This window comes from Acomys russatus, chromosome 13 (assembly GCF_903995435.1).
Source record: "Acomys russatus chromosome 13, mAcoRus1.1, whole genome shotgun sequence".
Classification (NCBI taxonomy): domain Eukaryota; kingdom Metazoa; phylum Chordata; class Mammalia; order Rodentia; family Muridae; genus Acomys; species Acomys russatus.
This window is the reverse complement of record NC_067149.1, coordinates 14,752,523-14,777,303: the sequence shown is the minus strand read 5'-3', so window position 1 is coordinate 14,777,303 and position 24,781 is coordinate 14,752,523. Positions and strand designations below refer to the sequence as shown.

Below are 24,781 nucleotides of genomic sequence, written 5' to 3'. Positions count from 1 at the left end.
GGCTTAAAAACAGCAATCTGTTCCTTACAGCTTTGAAGGCTGTCAAGTCCAACATAAGGCTCTAACCCTGGCCATCTGTTGAGGACTCTGGGTCCTGGCTGCTGTCCCATGAGCCACCGCTTGCTGTCTGTGTGGTCCAGCTCCTCCCTCCCTTTCCTGCTGTATTGCTGTTTCAGCTCTGCCTGGAAAGCAGGTCCAATCTTGTCATCAGCTATGATGTTGAACTGCAGAGAGTTAGGAGTTTTCCAACTGGGTATTTCTCGTCCTCACTCTGTAGCCCAGGCGGACATGGAATTGAGTATGGAGCTCAGGCCAGCTGTCCACTGGAGGCAGTCCTCAGTCTCCTGAATGCTGGCTGTGAGCTGTGCAGGGGGCTCCAGGGGTGCAGAGCTTTCATGAGCAGCCACCCACGTTCCTGCAAGTCACCTCGGTAAACCCACTGGGGTCCACCAAGCTAGGCTTAGGTAGAATCTTTGTGTGGCCTGTTGTCAGTGCTCTACCTGTGCCGAACTGTTTACTCAGCTCATGTCTGTATTGGTTATTTTGTTTGGTGCTGTGACAAATGCCTATTTGGCTCACAGTTCCACTGTAGAGTCCATGGTGGCAGGTGAGCCACAGCAATAGGACCCTGAGGCGGGCCTCACCTGTAGTCAGGAAGCAGAGTGATGGGTGATTGTGTTCAGCCTTTCTCTTTTGCGTGCAGTCCAGGACCCTAAGTGGTCATACAATGGTATTCCCCATAGTTAGGTCACCCCACACCTCAACCTCATGTAGGTGTAATCCCCTACAAAGACATTAGTTTCCATGGTGACTCTATTTTTTTTCCCCCGTTTTTGAGACAGGGTCTCTCTGTGTAGCCTTGGCTGTACTGGACTTGCTTTGTAGACCAGGCTGGCCTCGAACTCACAGCGATCTGCCTGCCTCTTCCATGGCAATTCTAAATCCTATCAATTCACAATCAACAATAACCGTTATGTTTCCTCAAAGTCATGTGATGGAGAGGTGATCTGTGTCATCTGGTACCAAGTGCAGGGATGATTAAAGCAGGAGACAGTAGCCTGCTGGCTTAAAGAGGAAAAAAGGAGCTGGGCGCAGTGGTCAGCCTATAATCCCAGCACTTGGGAGGCAGAGGCAGGAGGATCTATGTGAGTTTAAGGCCAGCCTGGTCCAGGACAGCCAAGGCTGTTACACAGAGAAACCCTGTCTCAAAAAACCAAGATAAGAGAGGTTGGAGTGATGGCTGAGCACTAAAGAACACTGATTGCTCTTTCAGAGGACCTGGGTTCAGTTCCCAGTCACCTATATGGTGGTTCACAATCATCTGACTCCTGTTCCAGGAGATCCAACGCCCAACATCAGGCATACACATTGTGCACATACACATATGCAGGGAAAACATTCATTCACATAAGTTAACCTTTAAAAAATCAAAACAAGGGGCTGGCGAGATGGCTCAGTGGTTAAGAGCACTGACTGCTCTTCCAGAGGTCATGAGTTCAATTCCCAGCAACCACATGGTGGCTCACAACCATCTATAATGTGATCTGATATCCTCCTCTGGCCTGCAGGTGTACATGCAGGCAGAGCTCTGTATACATAATAATAAATAGATAAATCTTTAAAAAAAAAATAAAAACAAGTGGTTGGGGACGTGAGTTTTGGGCTGGCTGGTCTGTGTGTCCACACATATGTGAATGGAGTCCACTGACGCTCTAGGACACAAGGTGAAATGGCTGGCCAGCTAATGCACTAGGAGAGAAAATATCAGAAAATAAAACAATTATTCATCACACTGTTCACATTTATTGTGTATCTATATATGAAAGGGCTGAATAGTGAATAAAGGCACATGAGACGTGCAACGGGACAGCAGGAAGGGACAATGACAAGCACCTGCCCACTGTTGGGGGAAGGGCACGCAGAAGAGCTTCCAGAAGGAAATAATGTGAGCGAAATCAGCCAGAAAACAAGGGGAAATGTGTATGGGGGGTGGGGGGGTGGGAAGAGAGGGGTAAGAGGAAGAAGAGGTGAGGGGGAAATGTGGAGATGAGCTATCATAGGGTTACCTGAGGGCACAGTGGAGCCTCTGCACTTTTCGGGGGTTGGAGAGAAGTCGATTTGGGCTTCTTCAGAGATCAAGCTGGCATAATACAGAAACTAAGTAAAAGAAAAACATGGGGATGGAGAGATGGCTTAGAGGTTAAGAGCACTGTCTGTTCTTCCAAAGGTCCTGAGTTCAATTCCCAGCAGCCACATGGTGGCTCACCACTATCTATGAGATCTGGTGCCCTCTTCTGGTGTGTAGGCATACATCTGGGCAGAATACTGTACACATAATAAATAAATCTAAAAAATAAATAAATAAAAAGAAAAGAAAAACCCATAGGAGGTAAGGACATTTACCTAGGTGGTCTCTCAGTCTGTTGAATATAATGTCAGAGACTAGGCAACTTACAGTGAAAAACATTTCTTGCAGTTCTGGAGGCAGTGGGCGGGGTCTCTGATCAAAGTGCCAGAATGTACCATGTAGTGTAGGACACCATTCAAGACACAGCTGCCCTGGGCCACACAGGGCTTAATCCTCTCTTAAACACTGCACTTCTCAGTATTGCTGCATGAGGGAGGAGGGTACAGAGTGCCTGTAACCTTGGGACTTGGGAGGTAGGGACACTGGAGAAGCTGAGGTAGAAAGATCTTGAGTTTGAGGCTAGCCTGGACTACTTTCTGAGGGCCCGTGTAAAGAAAATCTAACCCCCAAAGTTGGTGGCTTACTGCTGTTTTCACCATAGTTTACTCACCTTGCTAAGGTTCAAGCCAAATCATCAGGAAGGGTGTGTGTGCGTGTGCGGGTGTGGGGGAGTCCAGGTCCCTCTGTAACAATTCAGTATGAAGCTACAATACAGTCTCTTCTTTACTGGATAAATAGCCAAAGAAGCTATTGTGGATGCTAGTTTTCTAGCACTCACATTTAATAAAAATCTAAACTCACAAACAGAACGTGGCAGAGGATATACAGAAGAGCTGACAAGTATGAAGTCCCCACACACGATGGTCTCCAATTGTCACCTGACACTTTTCAACAACTAGTCTCTCAAATGACAGGAGAATCACTATCTCCTCCTCCTCTTCCTTCTTCTTCTTCATCATCATCATCCAGACCAGGAGAGCTTGCTAACAGACAGGAAACACACAGACTACCAACCTGACCAGTGGTTTAAGTGAAAGGAAGTAGGCAATCTTCCTTTTCGATATATTCACATTTTAACTTCCAAGATTTGTAAAAATATTTGAGTATAATTGCTTTGTTGTTGTTGTTATAAAGCAGGGTCTCGACATGCAGCCCCAGGCTGTCCACAGTCTTGTGATTTTCCTGCCTCAGCCTCTTGCATACTGGGATGACAGGCATGTGTTGTTTTGTTTGTTTGTTTTGTAATATATAGAGTTAAGGAGCTCTCATGCTGATGAAGGAAAACAAACAGTCGCTGGAAAAAGATAATTACAGCTAGGAGTACGGTTCAGAAATACAGCATCCCACGGCCCCCACCGTTGCTTTAGAGATCTTCATATTAAAATTCTAGGAGGCTCTTTTCTTCCTGCTGCCACCATGCCATCCAGACTGAGGAAGACCCGGAAACTCCGGGGCCTGTAAGCCACGGTCATGGCCGCATCGGTGAGCACCGCAAGCACCCTGGAGGCCGTGGGAATGCTAGAGGCATGCATGACCACAGCATCAACAATACCCAGGTAGCTTTGGGAAAGTTGGTGTGATGCATTTACCACTTAAGGAGGAACCAGAGCTTCTGCCCAACATCAACCTGGATAAGCTGTGGACCCTGGTCAGCGAGCAGACAACTGGAGCTGCTCCCGTCACTGATGGTGCACGATACGGTTACTACACAGTTCTGGGGGAGGGCAAGCTCCCCAGAATCCTTAGCAGAAGAGCTGAAGAGAAGATTAAGGGGGTTGGAGGTGCCTGTGTCCTGCTGGCTTAAAGCCGCCTGGGGAGGTTAATTCCAAGCTAACATTTCCCATGTGGTCTGAGTAGTTTCTTCAGTGACATTCCATATATCCTTGTCTATATGCTGGGAACCTGCCTAACAAATCCTAAGAAGATGTGAGGTGTGGGTCCTCGATAGTCACGGTCTGTGATAATAGACGTAGCCCAACTTCACACAAGTGTAAATTCATAGATTCCTATGTATGCTGTATGGGTCTTGATCTAAAAATAATTGATGAATGCCATTAAAAAAATTCTAGGATGGAGAAGGCATTCAAAGCAGTTGAATTCTGAAAAGACGAGGATAATTTGTGAACCTATCATCTGTTACCAGGAAAGAAAAACCACCAGTAATTCAAAGCTAAAAGCAGGTGGGTGCAGGCGCTTATGATCCTCAGAGCTAAGCCTGTGTGCTCCCCAAGCGAGAACTCAGACAGCCTAACCCTTTATTTCTACATTTTGTATTGGTGTTGTCTTTCCCCAGCTAAATCCGAAGCCTGCTAGCTCCCCTGATGCAGGTGTTCTTCTCCCTGCTGCGGACTTCCACAGCTGAACCTGCTGTGTGACCTCTGACTCAGGGCAAGACTTCTCTCATTTTCTAGCTCCCTTTTCCCCAGCCCCATTTTTCTTCTTCTTCTTAATCTCTAATAGAATTCTGCTTTAGAACAAAACAACACAAAGAACCAATTACTTGGAAAAGAAACTAAGCTTCAAGAAAAAATAGAATTTTAGTATCAGCTGAGCAATGATGGTGCACTCTTTTAATCCCAGCACTTAGGAAGCAGAGGCACGTGGAGCTCTGTGAGTTGGAGGCCGGTATTGTCTACACAGTGAGTTCCAGGATAGCCAAGGCTACACAGAAAAACCCTGTCTTGAAAAGTGCCCCCTCCAAAAATAACCCTAGTTTCAGGTAAGGTTTTCAAGTTCACTTTAAACAGGAGCATATTCCTTTTCCAAATGAGCATTTATTAATTGAACAGATACATAAAAATGATTCCAATTTAAAAAAATACTAAAAACATACATCAACCACATAAGCACTTACTCTGACAGGAGGAAAATGAGAAGCTATTTTCAAATAGCAATAAACACAAGGAACCAGCATGTACAAATCAGACAAGCGTACATCTTCTTGACAAAAATAGGCTGTTCTAACACGGATGTTTTGTTCCCAGCTCCTCCTGTACATTCACCATGAAATCTATTTGCGCATGTGACTCAAAGGCACTCAGTTCAGAGGGTATAAAGTCCTGAGCTTAAGTAGGAAACAAAGATTCCCAACTAAAATTTGAACATATATTCCAACGATCAGAGAACATGAAAATGTTTGAAAATGTATCTGTACATAAATAATTTGTTAACACAAAAGAACACAAAATGTCAGACAAGCCCGAGCACTCAAGGTGAAGGAGAACCTCGGAATAACCTATTTCCCTTATTCAAGTTTATTTCAAGTCCTAAAGCTGACTGTTGTTGTCATTTAAAATTGTAGGAAAGTTAAAGTTTAAAAAAATATGAAAATGCTCGTTTAGATTTAAAAAAAAAAAAAAAAAAAAGAAAGACAAAACCATTTCCTAAGCTTAGTCTCCCAAACCATGAAAAAGGATTTGATGGTTAAAAAGAAGCAGAGATTGGAAAGATATTAAACAGAGGACTTAAATGAGCACTGAAAGAATTAAAGAACAGCTTTAAAGGCACCAATTGAAAGAGCATTTATGATTGGCCATTCACACTATGTCCTAAGCATTCTCTTAACAAAATAGGAACCAATTTACAGATGAGTAAGTAAAGTTCACTAACATTAGGTAGGATCAAAATTCAAGCTCAAAATTAAATCTATATTTTGTTGGAAAAAAATAAGAAATTTAGCTACAGCAATTTTCTACTGCTACTAAATGAAAGCAGGAGTTGACATCCTTTGAAGGTCCATGGTTTGACAGACACTTTCTTAGCTTTAAACACTTTTTCATATGTGCATAGAAATGTAATGAGGGCGAGGACATGTCCTGCAGCGTCCGTACAGTTCACGAGGCCTGTCCCTGTTAGTCACCTTGGATGTGAATGCTGTAGGCCATGATGTTAAAGCTGGCTCCACAGTTGTCACAGTGCTCCTCTTCCCACCGATGAGCAGCTGCCTCAGTGTCCTGGGTTTTCGGGGTGGCGGTTACTTTCAGTTCTTTTTTCTGGTGATATATACAAGAAGTTACAGCAGATGTATAGAGGGAAGATCAGAAGCCTGCTGTCCAAGTTCATCACCACTTGTTCCTACAAGACAGGTTTATATGTAGGTTTAATGACAACCAGACAGCAACACTTTTTAACAATAAGTCAAGCTGTTGAATAGTGGAGAAAGCAGCATGGAGAGAAGCACTCACCACAGCTGTAGCCATAGACTCCAGCCCTGAGATGTGTGCATGAGCTTATTACCTGGATCTTCCTCACTGTTTAGCTCTTGGCTCACAGGACGGCACTGAGGACTAAAGCTGACAGAGCCAGCTACTTAACCGGGGCTGCTATTTCTTTCTTTTGTTTTTTTTTTTTTTTTTTTTTTTTTTTTTGAGACAGGGTTTCTCTGTGTAGCCTTGGCTGTCTTGGACTCACTTTGTAGACCAGGCTGGCCTTGAGCTCACAGAGATCCACCTGCCTCTGCCTCCCCAGTGCTGGGATTACAGGCGTGCACCACCATACCCGGCAAGTTCCTGCATATTTTATGAGTACATCGTGAACAGAGGCTGGGCACAGAGCTCAGATGCAGAGCACATGCATAGTCGTGTGCAGAGTGATTTGCTCACTTGGTTTCAGCTTTTAAGACTTCAGTATAGAGTATCACTGGGCTAAGGCGGGGGGTCACTGCTGTCGTCACCAAGCACAGTCCCTGCCTTTATCCAAGTCCCCACCGTGCCTAGAACACAACATGTAGTAAATCATGTAGAAACAATTTGGACTCAGCTACATCTATGAACAGACAGGTGGTGAGAGCCACAGGGGAACCACAACTGATATGTTTTCTCTCTGTGGACCTCAGAGATCTGTCAGCAGGACCACAGAGTGAGTCCTTAAAGGAAGCAACACTGTACATTCCTACCACCCGAGGAACACCCAATGCACTGGAGGCACCACTCATGCTATTTTATACATCTTGGAGAATATTGTAAACACTGTTTAATTAGAGTCTAAAGCACTAATTCCTATGAAGATCAACTAAAACTAGAATATGTATGTGACCAAAGTAGGCTTAAAGGATATTAATTTTTTGTTTTGTTTTGTTTAAGACAAGGTTTCTCTGTGTAGCCTTGGCTATCCTGGAACTAGCTCTGTAGACCAGGCTGGTCTCAAATTCAGAGATCTGTCTGTCTCTGCCTCCCAAGTGCTGGGATTAAAGGCATGGGACACCACACCCAGCAAAGAGGACAACTTCTGTATGGAAGAGTAAGCACAAAATTTTTGGTAAAGGGATAGAAATTTTATCCAAATATAGCCTACAATTTCTCTGCACTTTGCCCAGTATTCAGGGAAGGTGGTATTCAGGACAATATCAGGGAGTAAAATAGGAACACTGTCATCTTGGCAGATGGGGAAACACTGCTGCCAAAAGGAATGTCAGCACACATCTGAGCCACCTTGCCTTGGGCAAAACCTGTCCCTGAAACCTGAGTACAGGCACATTTACTAAATTTGGTGACAGACTTTGAAGCCATGTACACTGATGATTAAAAACACACACACACACACACACACAATTGTGCACTGACAAAAACAAACAAACAAAAAACAAAAACAAAACAAAACGGCTCTGAGGAAAACCAGATGTCAGAGGTCTAAATGCAATTAAAACTGGCCTCAGGTATGTCAAAGGGCTAACTCAGAGGGAGCTGGTGCAGACACCGACTGAAGGCAAATGGACTCACCAATCTTTGAATAAGCTGCATTAATCTCTGGTCTCCAATCCAATGCACTAGATGGCTTCTAGCATCCTCAAAAATTTTAACTCCGCCCTGTATATACATATGCCTTCACTGAAACACCTGCATGGTGAAGTGCCCCTGCAGGGTCCACTCTGAAAGTGAAGCTGTGGAGGCCTTGCGTGGTGGCAGCACACACAGGTCCTCTCCATCAGGGCCTGCTTCCAGATGGAGAACCCATACTGCCTGCTGTGCACGGCGTCGCCACTGCCTCACACATGTGTTTGGACCTAGAGACCAATTGACGTCCCCTGGAGCCTTCAGGAGGCTAGCAGCTGTAATTCCTTCCTTCTGAGCCATCTGCCCTGTATGCCTTCACTCATGGCCTTCACTTGCCAGCCTTGCTCCTCAGCATGTCATCAGGCTATTTACTCACTTATTTAGTTCCCATCTGACACACTCATCTTTCATTACATCACATACAGTGCTGCTGGACAGCCAGGGTTACATGGTGAGACACTGACACAAAGAGTCATCATCTAATATAAAACAAACAAAAGAAAAACAATAATAAAGGCTGAAAAAAAATACAGGCATGTGAAGGCTCTCCCTCGTTCCCTGTTGTGAAATGGACATTCTCACGTGCTACCTGCCATGCCTACTTCTGTTTCTTCTGTGGATCTGCAATAGCGCTCAGGCCTCTCTCACACAAGCCAAGCGCTCTGCCATGAGCTGTCCTCAGCCCCTTTACAGCTGCAGCTGCAGAGGGAACTGTGCTCGGGAGGTTCCTAAGGCATGTGAGGTCGCAGTTATTGATTCTTCACATTCCCCCAGTGCAGGCCACTCCACCTAAGGAACACAGGCTCTAAGTCCTTTGCTGAAACAGGACACCACCACCAGTGAGGTAGGTTATTAAAAGAAACAAAATTCCTCAGCATTCAGCACTCCAGTTTTCATTTCTGAAAACAGTTTACTTTCTTATCATAACATTACAAAATTTATATATGAGTTTGGATATGACATGACAAGTGACTTCAGAGACAATATGGAGATACTATGGATGTCTGTAGTCTAGAAATCTAATATGCTTTCGGAAAGCACTTCCTATTCAGGGGCATCTTCAGGACATGTGCTGTGAGTGTGTGGACAAGCACTCCTTGTACAGGACAGAACACGCACTGCACAGTTTTGTGAAGGTGATGCTCAAAGTCATAGTTTCCTTCCTGCCAGCCCTTCTCGTCCTCAGATAGTCTTGTTCCTGTGGCCCCATGCTGTTTCAAGAGGTAGAATAGCCCTCATCTAAAATGCTTGAGACCACATTTTTTATTCTTCCAGATTTTAGAACATTTTAACTCATTTGTATTTCATACATATGTTCATACAAATAGACTCAAGGTTAATTTTATGCACCATTTACTGAAAATATTGTTTCCTGGTGGAACTCTACCTGTGATATTAAAAACACCTTAGATTTTAATAAAGCAGTTTAGGTTTCACACTTTTGGATCAAGGACACCAGATCTACAGTGCTGGCCTCAGGTGAGCTCTGCAGGTGACCAAGGTATTTCATTTTGAAAAATTTCAACAAAATTCACATCAAAATATTGTCATTTTAACGTCGATTTTACTTAAGAGCTTCAAAGACTCCAAACACACACATGATGCAGGAAAGGGCAGCACACAGGCACACGTACCTGGTCTTTTTCAAGTGTCAGTATCTGGTAGCCAGTTGCTCTGCTGCAAATGAGTTTCCCACTACTGTCAAAAGAAGCCAACCGCAATCTAGGATTTAAACAACAAGACAATTTTTAAGTGAAGACTAGTCTAAGCAAGGCCGTCCTCACTCTGCCTTTTCTCCTTCTATATTCCCTGGAAGTCTTATTTCTGGCAGTGCTGTGGATTGAGCCCAGGCTCAGGACCCTGCATATGCTGGGCAAACATGTTACCACAGCTATAGCTCTAATGCTTGGTTTTCAGGAGCAGGTCTCATGTAGCTCAGACTGGCCTTGAACTGTGATCTTCCCTGCCTCCAACCCCTGAGTAATGAATGGGATTGCAGTAATGTGCCCCTCATAAGGTGAACCCTTTATAAAGGGTGTAAAAGACTTTAAAACATGTAAATTAGCTCCAATTCTAACTGTTATTCTATTATATAAAAATAACTTTGAAGTTGAGCAGTGGTGGCACACATCTTTAATCCCAGTCTGGGCTACAGAGCAAGTTCCAGGACAGCCAGGGCTAAACAGAGAAACCCTGGCTCAAAAAACCAAAAAAACCAAGCCAAACCAAAACTTTGAGGCGAGCTTTTATCACTGTGGCAAGTCACACAGCACATGGAGTCACTGTGTGGTTTCCTTGCAGTGGCGTCACCAAATCCATGCTCAGAGCATTTCCACCTTCCCTAGCTGACACCATCCCCACTAAGCAGTAACTCTTCACTCTCTTCCCCAAGAATGGGCACCCACAGCTTACTTTCTGTCCCTGTACACTGAGTGGAATCAGGATTGCTGTGCTGTCATGACGCGTGTAACTCACCTCACAGGGCCTTTCTAGGATGGCCAGTGCTCTGCTCTGCAAGCATCACCGCCTATGTTTATCCAGTTATCTGCTAAGGTTCTACCCTCTCGCTGCCTGGAGCAGTGCTGCTGCAAGCTAAGAGTATAAACGTCCAAGCCCTCGCTTCTGACTCTTTGGGATATACCCAGAAGCAGAACTGTGGGGTCGTAAAGCACTTGTTGAACATTTTATTGTGTTTTTTTATTTCATTTCCCCAAGGAGTAGTGATGTTAAGCATCTTTTTGTTCACCAGACATTTATACATCTTTTTTTTTTGGGGGGGGGGAGGTTTTTGAGACAGGGTTTCTCTGTGTAGCCTTGGCTGTCCTGGACTTACTTTGTAGACCAGGCTGGCCTCGAACTCACAGTGATCTACCTGCCTCTGCCTCCTGAGTGCTGGGACTAAAGGCGTGCGCCACCACGCTCTGCTCATTTATCTTCTTTGGAGACTCTGTGCATCTGTGTTTTCGGGGTATATGTATGCATGAGTATATAATGGGGTGCTTTCCTCTATCACCCTCTACCTTTTTTTGAGACCCTGGCACTAACCCATCTGGCTAAGCAGGCCCATGGATCCTCAGCTCTTGCCCCCAGTGCCGGCATTACAGGTGTGGAGCTGCTGTGGAGGGATCTCAGGTCCTCATGTTTGTCTGGCAAGCACTGTGATGACTGAGCCACCTTCTCAGTCCTTTGGAGAAAGCTTATGCAGTGTCTTTGGTGCTTTGTTTTGCTGGATGTTTAAGACTAAACCCAGAACACTGTGCACACTCGTAGCTGCTCTTCCACAGCCTCAGCAACTTTTAATCTGTATACCCTTAATCATAAAACTTTGTGTGTACAAGTTTTTGCCTGCTTGTATATTATGTGCACTGTGTACATGCCTGGTGCCTGTAAGTGTCAAAGAGGGTGTTGGGTCTTCTCGAAGTGGAGTTATGGATGGCTGCGAGCCACCATGTGGGGCTGTGAACTGAACCTGGGTCCTCTGCAAGAGAACCCACCTATGGAGCCATCTCTCCACACGCCCTACCCTTTTTAGCTGGCACTGTGTATCAGTCTCAAACTTAGAGGGAACTACAAACCTTTGCTCCCACAGCTGGCAGCTGTCTGCTGTAGTTTTTGGTCTGCTGTGTGCTTTGAACACTAGTCCTATCAGGGTATGGTCTGCTTGCAAATGTTCTCCCCTTCTGTGGCTGCTTTTCACTGCTGTTCTCTGACACATGCTTACAATGTGGATGAAGTCTCCTGATGCCTGTGCTTTTGGTATCTTATCAAAAATGTCCACACCAAATCAGGTATCATCAAGCCTTTGCCTTGTGTCATCTTCTGTGTCAATAACTTTAGGTCTTACATGAAATCCCTTTGAGGTTCTATTTTAGAGGCAGGGTCTGGCTGTTATGGAACTCACATATGTAGACAAAGTTGGTCTCAAACTCACAAACATATGTCTGCTCCTGTCTCCTAGCTTTAAAAAGGTCACCACCATGAATTGATTTTTGCAAATCAACTATCTGCAACTGTCAGTCTGTAGCACTCAGTCCAGAAGTGCATGTCAGCTTAGTTTTCAGGCAGAGGAGGACACAGCATGCCCACCAGGTGCTTTCCAAGAACACCTGCACATTTTACTTGATAGGAATGTAACATGGTGAGTTTCAAGCTCAGAATCAAGTTGCCCAGCATCCCTACTCTAGCTGCCTAGCCCGACACTCAAGCCCTTCTGTGTTCATTTCCTGGGATATAAAGTGGAGCTTTCTCGGCTCCCAGTACTTTCCCATTGCTTCGTCTTACCCCAGGCCTACATCTCACTGGTGATCAGGGTTCCATTCCATGTCTTCCCCTTCCACTGGTGTAGGGAATGGGGGTGCCATCCTACCTAAATGCTATGCTCCTTCGCGGCTGTAAGCTGACAGATCCACTACATGGCTGACTCAGTGTATTGCGTTTGAAAATGATGTACCGATTGGTATAAGTCACAAGGAGGTCAAAGCCGAAATTAAAACCTGTCCACCGCCAGCAGTACTAAGAGATAGAAAAGATTCATTTCAGTTTATCACATTAGCAAGTCATAAATTAAAACTTTAAGTGTTTTTTCTTTCCTTCACTTCAGGTATCCGCAAGGGAAAGCACTTTCTGTCGGAGCCTCTCCCATAGGGCTCTGCTCAAAACATCAGCTCTGGACTTAGACAGCCTCTATGAGCCTGCTCCCCAAGCTTCGTCCCATACACCCCTTCACAGTGCATCCATTCCAGGGAATCAGGTCAACCACTGCAGGTTTGAGGAAGGACAGCCTGGGCATCTGGCAGGTACCTGGCTTATGAGCTACTGGGCTTAGAAGTTCTCTGAAAGGTTTTAACTGATCAGCTGATGCACGAAGGCCACTTCAGACGGCAGTTAGTCAGAGGGGGAGGTACGGGCAGGTACACCTTGGAGTACACAGAAGCTCAGTGTTCATTGACTATACCACGCTCAACTCCAGGGGGTGGAGGCACAGCAGGCAGTAAATTTCTGCCCCAGTAGAATTTATCTCATAGTCTTGAGTGTTTACATGGTAGACAGAGGATGGGTATATGTAGGATGGAGAAGAGGTCAGGAGAATGCCCGGAGAGAGCAGGGGCCTTGCAGCTGGGGAGCCTAGTGAACAATGTGTAGAGGAGCCCAAGGAGCTTTGGTAGGAGGTTGGGCCACGGAACAGACCAGGGATCTGGCCGGGGAGGAAAGATAACAAGGCCAAAGCTCTGCTGGTGAAAACATGCTTGGCCGACCAGCGACAGTGAGAAGGGCAGGTGGGGACAGGAGCTGGAGACGGGGTCACAGAGGTAGTGAGGCACCCAAAGGGTCTAGTCTCTGGTAAGGAAGCGTGTGGGAGCCTAAGAGAAGATTCTAGAAAAGGAAGCAACATGATCTAGCTTATGTTTTCCACAACTACTTTGATTGTTGTGTGGGAAAAAGGATGCAAAAAAGAAAGTGAAATTGAGAGCAGTCTGTAAGCTGGAATATTGCGTTTGAAAATGATGTACTATGAAAATTATCCAGTAGCCCAGGCAGGACCGATGGTGAGCTGGGCTGAGTATTAATGCAGACACGATGAAATGCATTTTAAAGATGGACCTTTAGCCAGGCATGGTGGCGCATGCCTTTAATCCCAGCACTTAGGAAGCAGGTGGATCGCTGTGAGTTCAAGGCCAGCCTGGTCTACAAAGTGAGTCTCGGACAGCCAAGGCTACACAGAGAAACCCTGTCTCGAAAAACCAAAAAAAAAAAAAAAAAAAAAAAAAAAAGGACCCTGAGGGATTTCTCATGTACACCGAGAGTGCAAGGAAAGAACTAGGCACCCACATGAATGCAGTTGAAGCATATGACAGATGACAAAGGCTCTGCTCCAGGTGGAGAATCCTGGGGAAAATTGAAGGATGCTCTGTCTGAGATGCTCTAGGTATCCGAGAAAGATGCACAGTGGGAGTCAAGAGCCACTGTTGCACACAGGCTGTGATGTCATGGGAATAAATGACAGGGACTAAGAACTGACCTGCAGTCACAGCAGTATTGCTAAGGAAGAGAAGAATCTAGCAAATTTTAGAAGGAGCAGCCAATGACGTAGGAAGACAACTGGCTAAGCATAATGTCGTGGAACCCAAATGAAACAAACAAACTTTCCAACAGGGTGTAAGTGACAAAGGTCACTGTTGCTAAGAGCAACAAGAATAGAACTCCACTTGAACATGGGTTTTTACGGACATGCTGCAGCAGTTCCAGTGGCGTGGTGAGAATGACTGGAGGGGGCCACTACTGAGCAGAACTGGAAGGCAGTGTGCAGCCAAGGCACAGTTCTAAGGACCCACCGTGACCAGCTGAGTGAGTAGGTGCAACACAAGGGCAGTGAGGATGGTGCACTGTTGGGGGCTGGTCTGGTGCTGTATATTCTAATGCTAGTTACTGGGCCCCCAAGATCTGGTTGCTTTCCATGTCCTCACTGGGCACATTCTCATGTATACTTGTCCTTGTGTAAACTTTGCTTTGCCTAATTTAAAGTGATTGGTTAATAAAAAATGCTGAAGCTTAGGATTTGGCAGAAGAAAGGGAGGTCAAGTTTGGGGTTCACAGGCTGGGGATCAAGGGACCATGAGATGAAGAAGAAGGAAGAGGAGAAATCAAGGCAGGATTGGAGGAAAAAGAAAAATGGACAGACGCCATGGGTTAGCGTGAAAAAGGAGCACATGGCTGGATCAGCGTGGATGGAGGAGACGGAGAACACCAGCAAGTATCTATGGGATTATGGCTGGGAGGTAGCCCAGATAGAAATCAGAACAGATGCCAAGGTACAGGGGCTTAGGAGGTAAAAGACAGCTTAGGAGGTAATATCTGCCTTGCCCAAGGTAAAGGCTATTCTAAAAAAATACAACGGGTGCCTGTGTCTTTATTGATTAATAGCAGGTTAGAAAACACTGCCATTGTAAGTAATTATAGCCTAATAATAAACATTTATTAGGCCATACTTTTAAACTAAGAGCAACAGTGCATGAGAGGGAGGTGAGGACAACAGGCTTCTCAGTGATAAAATAGGAATAGTAATCAATGTCAGGGAGGTAGTGCTGCATACCTGTAATCCCAGCACTTGGAGGCAGAGGCAGGCGATCTCTGAGTGTGAGGCAAACCTGGTCTACAGAGTGAATTCCAGGACAACCCTATCTCAAAAAAAACCAAGTAAGACGGAACCAAGATGGTGGACAGGACAGACAGCTCAGCACAGTGGCAGATCAGGAAGGCTGAGGACTACTGGAAGGAAGGTACACAGCTTCTCACACTACCTGAGTGTCAGGTGAGCAGCACAGCCCTCCTAAGGTGAGAAGGCAGTCACCTCAGACAGGGAGAAAGGGAGAGAGGACCTACCATGCAGTGCCACAGATGCTGCACAGGTAATGTTCATGATTACAACACTGAAGGAAAACCCACTAGGAAAGGGGCTTGTCTCTGATCTTCTTCTGGCTAGTTCTACATTAACTTGATACAAACTAGAGTCATCTCAGAATGAAACGTGTGTGTGTGTGTATGTGTGTGTGTGTAATTAATGATTGATGCGGAAGGTACAGCCCACTGTGGGTGGTGCCATCCCTGGGCTGGTAGTCCTGGATGGTATAAAAAGCAGGCTGAGCAAGTCATGAAGAAGCCAGTAGGCAGCACTCCTCCATGGCTTCTGCATCAGTTCCTGTCTCCAGGTTCCTGCCCTAACTTCTTTCAATGATGGGAGTTATAATATACAACAACAATAATAAACCCTTTCCTCCCCAAGTTGCTTTTAGTCATGGTGTTTATAACAGCATTAGAAAACATAACTGGGGCTGGAGAGACGGCTCAGTGGTTAAGAGTGCAGCCTGCTCTCCCAAAGTTTCTGAGTTCAATTCCAATCAACCACGTGGTGGTTCACAACCATCTGTAATGTGATCTGATGCCCTCTTCTGGCCTGCAGGCATACATGCAGGGAGAGTACTTACTGTACAAATAATAAATAAACACGCCTTTAATCCCAGAACTTGGAAGGCAGAGGCAGGTAGATCACTGTGAGTTCGAGGCTAGCCTGGTCTACAAAGTGAGTCCAGGACAGCCAAAGGCTACACAGAGAAACCCTGTCTCAAAAAACAAAAACAAAACAAAACAACAACAAAAGAAAACCTAACTGGAGCTGGGCATGGTGGCACACACCTTTAATCCCAGCACTCAGGGAGACAGAGGGAGGCAGATTTCTGTGATGTCAAGGTTAGCCTGGTCTATAAAGTGAGTCCAGGACAGCCAATGCTACAAAGAGAAACCCTGTTTCAATGCCACCTCCCCCAAAAAGAAGGTAGATGGATATAAACAGGGAAATGGTTTTAAGATGGGACAAAATGACATAAGTCAAGTAAAGAAGTAGGGAGGCGACAGAAAGGTGGCAGGAAAGAAAGAACAAACCGTACATCTCAGTGGGGTCAGAATAATGTTGAGTCCTAGACTATGGAGCTGGAAAGATAAAAGAAGTCAATGTTGTAAACGGCACACCTGAAATGGAGATTTCAAGCGAAAGGCAGCATCAGCAATGGGAGTGCATGCCCTGGGAGGGTAGACCACAAGGTCACTGGGGAAAGAAGGCTGGGATGCAGAGGTTGAACTATCAAGCCTGTGAACAACAGTAGTGAGGAGGCAAGACCACGCCCTGCGGTGACAGTGACAGGACAGCTAGCAGGTAGCAGGTGGCAGCACAGTCAATGCATCTGCTCTGAAGGGGCTAAAGTTCACTGAGGGAGGAAGAAACACGAGGAGGGATGGAGAAGGGTAAACACCCCTCCTTTCCTGTACGCACCTGCAGTTTGTTCCACATCAGGAACAATGGTAGTTCTTGGTGTGGGGAGAATTCCAAGAGGACTGATGACTTTATTTAGGGTAGCTGTCAAACAGAACCTCCTAAGACTATGCAACACCTCCCACACAATCTAGCTCAGCTTCAGGACTGCCAAGGGCCCTCTCAAGCTTCTCATCTGGACTTGAAACCCAAGTGTGAAGGTCTCAAACAAGACTGAGTAGTTACTGGGTATGGTGGCTGTCACCTTGTTCAGGACACCAAGCTGTAGAAATGATAAATAAGGTCTTGTCTGGCTGTGACTGGCTGCTCTCTTACACTTAAACTACTTTAAAAAGAACATGTAATTAATGATTTCTGAGACAGCATGTTACCACAGCAAGCCTGCTTCCTCCCCCAGCCCCCCACGGTTTCTCTGTAACAGCTCTATCTGTCCTAGAACTTGCTTTGTAGACCAGGCTGGCCTTGAACTCACAGACCCACCTGCCTCTGCCTCCCAAATGCTAGGATTAAAGGCGTGCGCCACCGCTGCCTGGCAGCGAGCTCACTTTTAAATATTTTAGAAAAACTTGCTAACACATGAAAGTAAAGAAGGGAGCATGAGAGGATCCCCTCAGCAAGCTGAGAACGTATGGACAGAGTCGTACTTACTTCACCATCTTTGGCAAGCTTTCTACCACACCTCATGCTATTAACCTCAAGTTCTTCTTTATTGATTTCTTGAGGCCTAAAATGATATAAGAGCCATGAGCTTTCGTAGAAAACAGGCAACTAGTAATTGAAAAAAGAACTGGGTTTAAAGGAACGGAGTCTTTCTACTGGCTTGACAGCACTCTCTTACTGGGGTAAAGCATGCTCTTGGGCTGTAGGTGCAGCTTGGCGACCGAGGGCCGCCTCGTAAGCACCAGAGCTACTACATTCACACTCAGCACTGACAAAGGGAAAAGAACATGGTGATTAAGTCAGACCTCAGTACCTAACCTACTAGACTTCTAGATTACTTTTATAAAGCTGTCAAACCACAGAAGAGAGAAAAAATATCTATGAGAAACTTTGTTTGCCAGAAAAATATAACTCAAAAACCTGTATTTCATATAACTTTTTAATATGATTTAACTTAATTTTTTTTTTTTTTTTTTTGGTTTTTTGAGACAGGGTTTCTCTGTGTAGCCTTGGCCATCCTGGACTCACTTTGTAGACCAGGCTGGCCTCGAACTCACAGCGATCCGCCTGCCTCTGCCTCCCGAGTGCTGGGATTAAAGGCGTGCGCCACCACGCCCAGCTCGATTTAACTTAATTTTAAAAAGTACAACTACTAAAAGAAATACAAATCTATTACTTCTAAGACATAGTTTGGTGTCACCTCCCTCCCAACCCCGTGCCCTTTGATCTTTTGATACAAGGCCTCACAGTGTAGCCCAGGCTAGCCTCTAACTGATGCTCCCAGCTGCTTCAGCCTCTTTGATGCTGGAATCACAGGTGTGCACCACGTCAGCCAGCTCAGCACCGAGTCTCTGATGCCATTTATTTAAAATGCAAACCATTTTTCATGGAGTATAATTTTACAAGACCAATATTTCATAGGAAAAAAAATGTATAGCTTTATCTATTTTCTTCTTTTTTCAAATCAAGTTCAGAACAGCCAGGGCTATGCAGAAAAACTCTGTCTCGAAAACCAAAACAAAACACAAAAGAACAACAACAACAACAACAAAAATAAAATAAAATAAAAAGAAAGAAAAGAAAAAGTAGGGGGAAAAACAAAAAACAAAAAACAAAACAAAACCTCAACAAAGAACATCCTAAACTTAGAGCCAATACACAGTGCCAAGTGCCACCACAAACTACCTGATACCAACACTTCAGATCTGGTTTTCACTAAATAACTAACTCATTTTCTGGTTCTTTATTTTTTTTTCTACTTCAGCAATCTTACTGTCTTTGCCATATAAGTATGCCACAGACAAACCTGGAAAAAGATGAGACTATAAATAAAATAGAAACCATAAAAAACAAAAAATAATCCACAGATAACAAGAATCTTGTAGCCTAGGCATACTGGAGCATGCCTTCAATCCCAGCATCACTCTAGAGGCAGAGGAAGACAAAGCTTTGTGAATTGGAGGCCAGCCTGCAGCCACAGCTAGATAGAGAGGCTCTGTTTCTCTGTTTGGGGGGATGGGGGTCGGGCTTGAGATAGGGTTTCTCTGTGTAGCCCTGACTGACATGGAACTCACTCTACAGACCAGGCTAGCCTCAAAACTCACAGATATCCACCTGCCTCTGCCTCCAGTGTTGGGATTAAAGGTGTGTGCCACCACCACCTAAGTGAGAGACCCTGTCTTAAAAAAGCAAAACCAAACCAAAAAATCTTGTGAATTTATTTCATATTTTTGCTGTTTGGACAGAAACTTACAACTAGGGTATTATGGGGAGTTGGGGGGGGGGGATTCTTTAGTGCATAAAAAACAAGTTAAAAGAAAGTGGGGCAAAAACAAGCAAAAAAAAACAAACCTCAAAAACCAAAAAACCCTTTTCCTTAGGCCTCTTTTGTATAGCTATAACAAGATGCAAATACCTTCAAAACCTATTTATTAATCATAATTTGACAACATACAATAATATGAAAATGAGCTATCATACATAAATATGCAAAGCAAACTTTCTAAAAGTATCAATTTAAATAGCATCGCAGAATGTGAACAGGAGTGTTTAAAAAGTTACAGCAGTCCTCTGAGTCACGTGATCTCATATCTGCTGCGTGCCTCTCGGCAGCAGTATTTCAGGCAGCACTAACTGAAGCTTCAGGCGGACACAGTCAGAATTCTGAGGGATGCGAGCAGCTCAGCTTCTGTTTGCGGGGGCTCTGTCTAGAAGAAGTTTCTTGAGTCCCATGGTTTATGCTCACAGGCTTTTCTCAAAATTGTTCAGTATTTTGCAGCTTTCTCTTCAGTCCTCTTTTCTATCTGTCTGTTAGACAGCTGTTCCTAAGTAGCTCCACTGAAAATACAGTAAACACCCACAGCAGGGTTTACTTACTTATTCTGGATTGGACCTAGTGGTAGAGCACTCAGCCGAGCACATGCTAGGCCCTACGTTCAATCCCTAACACTGCCAAGCCAGTAACATGAAGTAACATACTCACCCCACTTCGTTGTCTTGTTCAGCCCGGAGCATAGCCAGCCACTGCTGCTTATACACCAAAGACAGCCATTCTAAAGGGTAAACATCAATTGACAAGTGGTGAATAAGTCTTACTTCTTTTTTTTTTTTTGTTTAATAAGTCTTACTTCTAAATTTATATATAGAACAGCAATTTACAAAGCAGGATGCTTGTTTTTTAAACACACTGTAGCAATGTGACTCTTTGCTCTTTATCATGGTAAGGGCCTTTGAGCTTTCTCTCAAACTTAAGAATGACCTCTTTTCTAAAAGAGAGAAATGCCTGTGCTGGCATTTCCGTTTCCTCATCACAGCTCACAGTGACTTCCAATTGTGAATACTGTTCCTAAGAGAGTCATTTTCTTTTGACAGGGTTGGTTTCTCTGTGTAGCTCTAGCTGTCCTAGAACCCACTCTGTAGACCAAGCTGGCCTTGAACTCTTGTAGATCTGCCTGCCTCTGACTCCCAAGTGCTGGGTTTAAAGGAGTGCACCACCCCGGCTGTTTTCAGTTTTGAATAAAGTTTTATATTGGAAACTTAGTAATGGATTTTTCATTTATTAAGTTATCTGTCACAACACTTCTCTCTGGGGAAATGAGCTGTTTGTCAAGTTGCAGAGGGTGCTGCAGTGGACAGCACAGGGCAATGGTCTGACAAAGAGGGGCTCCCTGGCTCTGAACTTGACCAGGTGTAACCTAGCACCGTCTACATGAAATCTAAGGCTGCCAGGACCTGAGACAAGACAGGAGAGGCTCCAAAGACCAGCAGAGAAGAGAGGGTGAAGAGACGGGGGACTGAGAAAGGGACTGTGCTCTGAATGGCAGGTGAGATAACAGCCTGAAAATACCAAACTTGTGATGCAGAGCAATTCTGTTGAACAAAGTTCATGGCATTTCCATGGGTGCTAAGTGCCTAATGTTCTGCAAAGATAAGTGTGCCCAGATCTGAGGTGAAAATGAGAAGGCAGGTATCAGATAAATAAACTGACTGAAGAGAAGGAAGAGGGTGAAGCAGGCATCCAAATCCTATGATATGGAGGAAGGACTAGGCGTCGGGCCACAAGCAGTACTAGAAAGGACATGGTGGTGGTGCCGGTGGTGGGGGTGGGAGAAACATTAGGACTGAGACTGTCTCGACTTGTCCTGGTCCTAGGTCACCAGGGTGAGAGGTAAGATTCTCTTTGAAGTGCACTGTTCAGTACAGCTAAATAAATACATAGAGGAAACAGAAGATTTTGAGATACTAACTCCAACTCCAGAAAAAATATAAACAAGGTCTGAAAGGCATGGTGCTAAAATGGGATGAATGTGGAGGTGGTGTACATAAGATACGTAGTAAGTCAGACATTTAATGAGATGACCATGACAACTCTAATCTCATGAAATAACGAACCTCCACTGTGCCCAAAATTAAGACACCCCCACCCTACCCCATACCCCAGATGAGGATGGAACCTAAGTCTCAGCAAATGGCACTCAAGAGTTCTGCCCCGACCTACACCTCCAGTCCTCAGTTTCCTTCCAAGAGCACATACCAATCTCTGTCTATAATGTGAGCCATGTGGTACTTTCTGCCTCCTCACAGAAAGAAATGACATTTAATTCTAATTGTTAAAAAAGTTTTGGAAACAGGGTTTCTCTGTGTTATGGCTGTCCTGGATTCGCTGGCCTCAAACTCACAATGATCCATCTGCCTCTTAACATATATATTTTTTTAAGCTGAAATTTTTGAACATACAGAAAATTTCTTTGTATTTATAAGATTGGAATAAAATTTGTTTCAAGTCTTCATATCATTTCAAATCAGGAAAAGAAAAACGGACCTTGAAATCTGGCCAGAAACTTAAAAAAAATTTTTTTATACCAAATAAAATGCCCCAATTTTGCCATCCTGAGACACAAAATTTGTCCACACGTAGCGGACACACCTAAAGTGCAGCACAGCAGACTGTTTCCCACACTTTAAATTCTTAATGATGGGGCTGGGGAGATGGTTGTGGGTTAGAGCACTGGCTGCTCTTCCAGAGGACCTAAGTATGGCTCCCTGCCCACAGCAGGAAGCTCATGACAACCATCTGTAACTTCACTTAGAGATTCCTTGCCTCTGGGCCTGCAGCCCCTGCACTTAAGTGCACAGAGACATACCTACACATGATTAAATAAATCTTTAGAGAGGCTTAGCAAATGTTTGATTGGAAGAACACAGATCCTTTGGCATCTAATTTACATCTCTGCCTGGTGTTCAGTACTATAAGCTTGTTGCATCTTGCTTCCTTTTTTCTTTCCTTTTTTTTTTTTTTTTCATGCACTTTGCATCAAATTCAGGGTCTTGAACACACTAGGCAAATGCCCTAATGAGTTTATATACTACTAAATGCAACTTGTCACAAATACAACAAATTTATTATAATGAGATGCATTTGATCCAACATGTTTAAGAATTCAGAATAAGAAAAACGAGAAATTAAGGAAACTTAAGAAAATTAATAGAAAAAACAGCTATAATTTTTATTTTATTTATTTATTTATTTAAAATATTTATTTATTTATTATTATGTATACAGTGCTCTGCCTGCATGTACACCTGCAGCCAGAGGAGGGCATCAGATCTCATTAATAGATGGTTGTGAGCCACCATGTGGTTACTGGGAATTGAACTCATGACCTCTGGAAGAGCAGTCAGTGCTCTTAACTGCTGAGCCATCTCTCCAGCCCAGCTATAATTTTTAAAAACACCAAAAGTCAGCTGGACGTGGTGGTGCACAACCTTTAATCCCAGCACTCAGGAGGCAGAGGCAGGAGGATTGCTGTGAGTTTGAAGCCAGCTTGGTCTACACAGCCAAGGCTAGACAGAGAAACCCTGTCTCGAAAAACAAAAACAAAAACAAAAGTCATTTTGCAGGCTGTTATCCAAAACAGTGCGGTGGTTAACCAACCTGAGAACGCGCAGAGCCAAGTGTGCGGCTGCATACCCCTAATGCTGACACTGGGAAGTAAGGTAGGAGATCAAATGCTTCACGCCAGGGGTGAAGCCACAGCTTCCTGGTGGGGCCTAACATGCAGCACAAGGGCCTGAGTCTGATCATCCCCGTTACAGAAAATAAAGATGAAACACTCAACTGCAAAACGCTTCTTAGCCATAACTATTGTGGCAGGTACTTTAATAATAAGCTGTGACACGGAAAAGCAGTATGAAATGTGAGCACAGTTAGATTATTCACACGTTCATTTCCCTAGGCGTAAGTAAGATACATACCTTATAGGCTCAAAGGTAACGTCTGGTTTCTCTACTGTTCTTCCCTATGCAAGTATGAAATGCTACAATCAGAAAAACATGACTTTAAATCACAAACACATCAGGTTTTCTTACCTGAAGGTACCAGAGAATCCTGCTCAATGATCCTTGCAGAAGCCAGATCACTGATAATGTACTGTAGCCTTAAATGTCTGAACACCGGCGCAAATGGTTTTCCCTGCTCAGTTTCAAGGAAAGTCGTCCCTTCAAAGTCTATCAAGAAAAATTTAATTAAACAGCATTCTTGTCAAATGTGCTGTTTCAATAAATGCTTCTACGGACAGACATATACACAGTCTGCTAGAATGTAAGTAACCCACTTCCAGGGATTTCAATAGCCTTAGAAATCTAAGATGCAGGCAGATCCCTGTGAGTTCGAGGCCAGCCTGGTCTACAAAGTGAGTCCAGGATAGCCAGGACTACACAGAGAAACCCTGTCTTGGAAAACCAAAGGGGGGGGGCAGGGAGGGGGGAAAAAAGAAGAACTCTAAGATGTGAGAAAAGTTAGAGGAACTTTGGAAAATCCCTCAAATCAGTTTTGTGGCTGTTCTTACAGAGTGTTAGGAAGGTGTGCTTGAGGAAGTGACTTGTATGAGACTCTCTCTAGAATCCCTTCCCAAGGAACCCAGAAGGCCACATCAGAGTCTTCACATGATGACCAGGACAGGGACTGGTGTCCATCCTTCTAACTTACAGTAGTGGACACTGCATGCAGTTGTGCACTGGCTGGCGGGGGTGCTAGGAACTGAACTTATGTCCTCTGCAAGAGCAGTGCACACTCTGAACAACTACTGAGCTGCGTTTCCAGGCCCTGAAAGGGCTCCTTATACACTGTGCAGTGCACGTCACGTACTGCTTCTGAGTACGGCACGGAAGCAGTCTACAGGCCCCATCAAGAGTCACTGCCTGAGAGATGGGGCCTGGCTTATCAGGGGAAGTCTAAGCAACATGGCCAAACAAACAAGTACAGTTCCCAAGATGAACTGGTGACAAACAGCAGTTGAGTAGCTCTGAGGGTCAAATGCAGTAACAGGTGAGGAGCGTTCTAGTGCAGCACTGAGTTTCCCTGTCTGGACCGAGGCAGGAGACTGCCCAGCTGTTCTCCAGCTCTAAAACCAAGTCTGCAAGTGAAAGCCAAGGCCTGGCTCTAAGAAATACCATTAAAAGAAAGGGGGGCAGGATTCTCAACAAAAGCATTTCAGTGTACCTTTTTTCCACTTTGAAAACCAGACATCTGTTTCTGTCAAAAGCTGCTTTAAAGACCCATTCCAGGAAGGCACCAGCTGAAGGAACATCCACTAGTTAGAACAAATAAGTAACAAAAGAATTATAAGACTTCATCACTTTGTGACCATATTTATAAATAGTCCTATCTTCAAAAATAACTTTTTTTTTTTTTGAGATTGTGCTTTGTGTAGCCAGGTTGGCTGTGAATTTACTATGCAGCTGAGGACAGCCCTGAGCACCCTGTGGCGCACTGGCATTACAAGCATGAGCCACCATGTTCAGTATAGTCAGTGGTTCTCAACTGTGAGCCACAGCACT

General features: G+C 44.5%; 1 protein-coding gene and 1 pseudogene across 2 annotated transcripts in view; one reads left to right on the top strand and one right to left on the bottom strand.

Annotated features, from left to right (window-relative positions):
- Positions 1 to 3,604: 3,604 nt before the first annotated feature.
- LOC127196813 (60S ribosomal protein L27a-like) lies at positions 3,605 to 3,992 on the top strand (annotated as a pseudogene).
- Positions 3,993 to 5,533: 1,541 nt separating this feature from the next.
- The window catches only part of Gmcl1 (germ cell-less 1, spermatogenesis associated), a 39,826-nt gene continuing 20,578 nt past the window's right edge, over positions 5,534 to 24,781 (bottom strand). The window contains exons 8-14 of one of the 2 annotated variants that reach the window (XM_051154843.1): positions 24,444 to 24,534; positions 23,312 to 23,449; positions 19,926 to 19,995; positions 17,432 to 17,507; positions 12,326 to 12,471; positions 9,594 to 9,681; positions 5,534 to 6,262 (exon numbers count right to left, since the gene is read on the bottom strand). In XM_051154843.1, the coding sequence (XP_051010800.1) occupies positions 6,134 to 6,262; positions 9,594 to 9,681; positions 12,326 to 12,471; positions 17,432 to 17,507; positions 19,926 to 19,995; positions 23,312 to 23,449; positions 24,444 to 24,534 (738 nt within the window). In that variant the 3' untranslated portion in view covers positions 5,534 to 6,133. The remainder of the gene's footprint in view (positions 6,263 to 9,593; positions 9,682 to 12,325; positions 12,472 to 17,431; positions 17,508 to 19,925; positions 19,996 to 23,311; positions 23,450 to 24,443; positions 24,535 to 24,781) is intronic. The other variant, XM_051154844.1, reaches the window with a different exon arrangement.